The sequence below is a fragment of the Pimephales promelas genome, chromosome 22 (assembly GCF_988280905.1).
Source record: "Pimephales promelas chromosome 22, fPimPro1.hap1.1, whole genome shotgun sequence".
NCBI lineage: Eukaryota > Metazoa > Chordata > Actinopteri > Cypriniformes > Leuciscidae > Pimephales > Pimephales promelas.
In genome coordinates this window covers 978,869-985,000 of record NC_142790.1, presented here as the reverse complement: position 1 = coordinate 985,000, position 6,132 = coordinate 978,869, and the positions used below count along the sequence as shown (strand labels likewise).

Sequence of the window (6,132 nt, the reverse complement as noted above, 5' to 3'; positions counted from 1 at the left end):
AATATCTGAGTAAGTAAAATAATGAAGGTAAATTGTTTACTTTGTCAATTGTATCGTAGCCCTCAAACCGTATTCACTTTATAGCCCTTAATCCTGTAATTGTGGACAAATGTGGGCACAGAGGACGCAGGTGTGATCCTAATTTTTATTTATTATAAATGTTATATCACTGTCTTCGATAAAGTTTTGTCTATCCATTTATGGTGTTTTCTTTTATTTTGGGGGTATTTTTGAATTTATTTACTATTATTTTCTATGTAAATTATGCTTATTTTTTTGTTTTATTTTTTTTAACTACATTAAAATATCATTCCAATAAGTTCTTAGAGCTAAAACCTAAAGATGAAGTGACTTTGCTGTCACCTGGTGTCTTATTTTGGCTTATTTTAGACTCTAAATTACAGTTTTCCCCATTCATTTCATTTCTATGGGTGCCTATTTTTGACCCAAACACAAGACTAAGGAGTTTTTTTCACCCATTTAACAGTGTAGAATTGAGTCAAAAGAAAGTGTGTGTGTTCAGGAGGCAAACTTAGGAAAAGTAGCCAAGATCAAGGGAAGTATTTCTTAAAAATAAATCAAAACTATTTTACCCACATTTGTCCAGAATACGGTTTTAGGGTTAAGCTATATCTATAACTCAACAGTGTGCTAACGTGTTGGTCCATGTGAGTAAGTCAGAAGTCAAAGTGCCTTTGTTTGAGCAGTGATCTGAACCAAACACGAGGATTGTGTTCAAAGTCACGTCTTGTGGTTTTGCATTTCAACTAAAACATGATAACCATGCAGATTTCCCCTGCAGTCCCTGTACCTCAACAGCATGACCAGGTCGGCGTCACACGACAGCTTCTCAACACCTTGAGGACCTTCAGTCCTGATGTAGTGGATTTTCTCCCTGAGAAGAGCCAGAAGAAGCACGTCAACATTCACACAATCTCACATTTCCACTCTCAACCTCATGGAATTGTTCTTAAAGTGACAGTAATGCACGAGTTGAATGGGTTCAGGAGTGCTATTAAGATAATGATCAGCTTTCTGCATTAGTGATGCTGTAAAAGCTACTGTATTTACGAAGTCAAACGCTGATTCACAGTCAGAAAACTTAGTTTTATGCATCTTTATGAGACTGTAACTAATGTTAATTAAACCAATAGTTAATGTGAGTTAATGACAATCCAGCTGTTCATTGTGTGTTCATGTTAGTTCACAGTGCATTAACTAATATACAACCTTCAATTTTAATAACGTATTAGTAAATGTTGAAATTAATATGAACTAAAAGTAATAAATGTTGAAAAAGTATTGTTCATTCTTAGTTCATGTTAACTAGGTAGTAAACTAATGAACCTTATTGCCGTTATTGTAATTTTATATTTTGTTTTCATTTTAGTTTAAGTTTTAGTGATTAAGTAATATAATGTGTCATTATGGATCTCTGCACTCCCAGAATATGTTTTTCTGCTGTTAGACTGCTTTAATTTTCTTAGGTCATACTATACAGAGCCCAGTTGTTTTATGACAATTTAACTAAAATCGTTCACCTGAGTGTGTGTGTGTCTCACCTGAGTGTGTGATTTCTGGCGAGACTAGGCTGCCGTTCCTGCAGTGTGTCCAGTATGTTTGGCTGGCGGAGGAAAGCCACAATCTTGTCATTGTAAGCTGATGATAAAAAGAACAGACAAAAACATGTGATGAATTACTGAAAGTCATATATAATCCATAAAAAATAATTGTGGAGATTCCAAAAAAGTAGACTACAAACGATAATATGGTTAATGGGTAACACTTTATTTTACGACCCGCAAACAACTGTGTAAGTACACCTAAATTACGCTGTACATTTCTGTAATTATCGTGTACTTCCGTGTAGGTATAAGGGAACAATATGTTAAGTTTTGGGGTAATAAAGGGGTAACAAGCACCACTTTAATTTACAGCCCGCAGGATTTACACTTACCCTGTAATTACACAGAACAAGGGGGTAACGAACGCTACTTACTATGTAGCAATACGAAACAACACTATTTGCACTGTAATTACAGAGAAAGGTACTGTTATCAAGAAAACAAAACAACAACAACAACAAAAAACGTCTTAATTACACAGTATATTTGCCCTGACATTTAAGTGTCATTGCAATTCAATGGGATAAGGTCACATGGTACGGTCTAAATTAAAATCATAGCAGAAACAAATTATTTTAATTTTTCTAGAAAAGCCAATAAATTACATTTTTATCATAGTATATATATATATATATATATATACACATGTGTGTGTGTGTGTTAAATTCTCAACCCACAGATGTCAAATTTACCCTGAACATGTTTTGCCAGAAATATGAGACATTGTATCAACAACAGATGTACAATTTTTTTTTTTTCATGGAATATATTAACAGAATAGGTACCTGTTATTTTTTTAACTAATTAAATAATTTGCTTGTATATCTGCTTTTTTTACCCTAAACTTAACCTATTGTTCCCTTATACTTACACGGAAGTACACTATAATTACAGAAATGTACAAGTGGGCGGAGTCACACAGACCAAAACAAAAACACACATTCCAACACGGACCGTGTAAAACGATAAGTAAAATAACTGGCTGTAGAAGTGTTTTCCAGAGAAACGAGTAATTAAGCATGATTACTAAATATCTGCAAACATATTATAGTATTTTTATGATTTAGTAGAGTAAAAAAGTTACTTTAATCTTAATTAATTCCTTCAAAAAATCCTATTGACCCCTTTTGTCCAAAACGTTACAATAATCACTTATTCAACTCAATGATCCACAATACCGATAATGAATACAATATACATGTTTTTTTCTTTCATTCTTTCACACCAGCGAGTGTGTGTGTGTGTGTGTGTGTGGACTGACCCAGAGGCACTGAGTCCGGCTGGTTTGGACTGTTTCCAGGTCTGTTCCCCAGAGATGATCCTCTGCTGCGGGACACGTCTGATGCCTGAGGAACACAATAAAAAACAAATAAATTAAAAAAAGAATTCACATAATGTTCATTTTCACAGAAGCGCTACTCACAGGGGCACTGATTTAACCAAAAACTGTGTTCGTTTACACGACGGCGGTGTTTTGGGCGCCTGAACACGCAAACTTTTGAAAACGTGTTTCAAAGTGCAAGTTTGTAAAACCGGTCTCCGTGTAAACAACAAAAACGCCAATCTCTGGAGACGATGACGTCATGCACATGCGTATTACAGTCTATAGTGTTTCATCGCCATCTACTGGCCTGGCAGCAGAATACAGGGTTTTTTGTCGTTTTCGCAGAGACAGTGATGTCGCCTCTACGAGGAAAACTCCCCCGTCCGCTTTACGCAGATCGCTGTCGGGTAAACGTAGCCTCAGTCTGTCTGAAACAGAGAGGCTAAGTCCCGCCCCCCTGCTTCCAGCTCATGGGACCTTATTTCGGAAAAAATATGAATGGTAGTCAATGGCAAGAGACAACTTATCTCTTTATTCCGTCTGAACTGTGCCCTCAATTACACATATGATGTTTGTCAATTTAAAAGATAATTCTGAAAGTCAAAAACGTCGCAGTTTGTCATAAAACAGAAGAGTAACATTTAGTTTTATGTGAACTACATCTCCTGGGAAGCGAAACGAGATCCGCTGCTCGTGTGTGTGCAGTCTGGGACAAAACACTCGTTTATAAACACGATTATAACGCAAGACTGTAGAAACAATGACAGACAGCCTCAGTAAAGTTAGCTTCATTCATTGAGAGAAAATGTGCGCCTTTGGGGTTTGTAGTCTTTTGTAATTATGTATTTTCACAGTCTTATACCTCAACGGTTTTACACCAAAACTGGGACTTTCTTTACTTTAAAATGTATCTTTTAAATTGACAAACATCATATGTGTAATTCAGGGCACAATTCAAACCAGATCAAAATATTTGTTGTCTCTCGCCATTGACTACCACACATTATTTTTCCGAAATAAGGTCCCATGGTGGTCGACCGGAAGGGGCGGGACTTAGGCTCTCTATGCTCCGTTTGTTCTGGTTTTCTACAAAGCCCCTCCTTCCGAAAAGCCTAGAGTGCTCTGATTAGCCAGCTGCCCCAGTGCGTTGTGATTGGCCAAACACCTCATTGGTTTGTTGTAAATGTAATTTAATAATAGCACGTTTCAGCTTCCAGCGCTTCTAAAGCATCTGTTTTCAGAGGGACAAAAAGAACGGATTTGCTTTCGAATTGAAACACACAAACAACACTTAAGCTTATAATATAGACAGCGTTCTCTGTTAGATAAAACAGTAACATTTTACAATAAGGTTTATTAGTTAACATTAGTTCATGTATTAACTAACATGAACTAACCATGAGCAATGTTTTGTATTTGTTAATCTTTGTTAACATTAGTGCATATAAATCCAGCTGTTCATTGTGTGTTCATGTTAGTTCACATCATTGACTGTTAACAATATTTGAATAGAAGTATTAGTAAATGTTGAAATTAACATTAACAAAGATTGATAGATGCTGTGTAAGTGCAGTTCATTATTAGTTCATGTTAAATAATGTTATCAAATGAACTTTATTGTAAAGTGTTCCCGATAAAATAAATCCCAGTTGTGGGAGATTATGACCTTTATAACTTTGCAGACCTCTTTAACATCGGATAAAATGAAGTATATTTCCACATGATGTGTGTGTGTGTGTGTGTGTGTGTGTGCTGTACCTCTCCGGCACTATAGCTGCGCAGTCTCTGTAAGTGTTGTCGGTGTGTGAGGTGGTTGGGCAGTCGTCCGTTCTGAAGGGGGATCCTGGGGTCAATGAAGGTTGTTGCCCGACTGTTGTGGTCCACGAAGAATGACTACCACACACACACACACACACAGGTTTGTTTTGCTATACTTAATAGGACATTTCATAGGCATAATAGGCGTACTTCATTTTATTTTTGATTCTAAATGGTTTTAATTATTTACTGTATTTTATTTCTATTATTATGATATTTTTTTATTCTAAACTGTTTTAATTGATCTGATTTCTTTTGATTATTATTTTAATTTCTCCCATGTAAAGCACTTTGAATTGCCACTGTGTATGATATGTGGTATATAAATAAACTTGCCTTGCATAATGGTTTTTATACTGTACACTACACACATATTCAGTCCCCTTACACTAAACCTTAACCTACCCATCACACACACACACACATGCTCACCTTGCCCTGCGGGTCAGTTTTGATCTCCCAGCCTCTCGGGAGCTCCTGCTGAGTGTCGGAGAACTTGTTGAGGAAGGTGACGAGGTCACGGTTGTGTTGATATCGCTCGAAGTTGCGCGCGTCTCGCCGTATTTTCAGAATCATGTGCTTCAGGCAGGTGCTGTTAGTGAACATCCTATACGCACCCTGAGCGGGAAACACACACACACACACACACTCATCAAATACTGAAGCACGAATGTGAGTTTGCAGGGGTTCAATCTCACTACACTGTAAAAATGAATACGCTTTATCTGATCAATAGAATTGTGGCAACAGATTACAAGCAATATTATTAATTACATTTAACAAATTACAATGGAGCAATAATTAATCAAATTATTCCTTAAAAGTTAACCATTTAAAATGAGTAAAGTTTACACCAAAAAAATAAACAAAAATATCTGAATAATAAACAGATGTCAAAGAATAATTAAGAACTCTTTATTTTATATTGGCAACATTGAAGGCACCTGATGTTAACAAGCACCGATCACCATAATGGTGACTTACATTTATGTTTTTTTGGTTGTTTTTGTAAGTTTTACTCTTTTTAAATGGTTAACTTTTAATGAATTAATTTGATTAATTATTACTCAATTCTAATTTGTTACATTTAATTAATAATATTGCAATCTGTTGTAATCTGCTGCCACATTTTTTTTTATTTTTTTTTTTTAATTAGATAAAGCACATTCATTTTCAGAGTGTACATGACTGGAGAAGTCCTGCATATGTCACCAGAGTGCTCCTCACGGGGTTAATAAAGGCCTTCTGAAGTGAAGTGATGCGTTCATGTAAGAAAAATATCCATATTTAAACTTTATCGAATAAAATAACGGCCGTACGCATCGACTAACAGCAAAAGAGAAACACTCGAGCCCTGAATATTCA

The 6,132-nt window shown here is 35.8% G+C and overlaps 1 protein-coding gene across 6 annotated transcripts in view; it reads right to left on the bottom strand.

The window, feature by feature from the left end:
• hecw1a (HECT, C2 and WW domain containing E3 ubiquitin protein ligase 1a) overlaps nt 1–6,132 on the bottom strand; it is a 59,032-nt gene that overhangs the window by 14,764 nt on the left and 38,136 nt on the right. For all 6 annotated transcript variants that reach the window (XM_089125577.1, XM_089125578.1, XM_089125581.1 and 3 more), the window contains 5 exons: nt 5,200–5,385; nt 4,708–4,842; nt 2,887–2,971; nt 1,563–1,659; nt 812–895 (listed from right to left, as the gene is read on the bottom strand). In XM_089125577.1, coding sequence (XP_088981703.1) covers nt 812–895; nt 1,563–1,659; nt 2,887–2,971; nt 4,708–4,842; nt 5,200–5,385 — 587 coding nt within the window. The remainder of the gene's footprint in view (nt 1–811; nt 896–1,562; nt 1,660–2,886; nt 2,972–4,707; nt 4,843–5,199; nt 5,386–6,132) is intronic.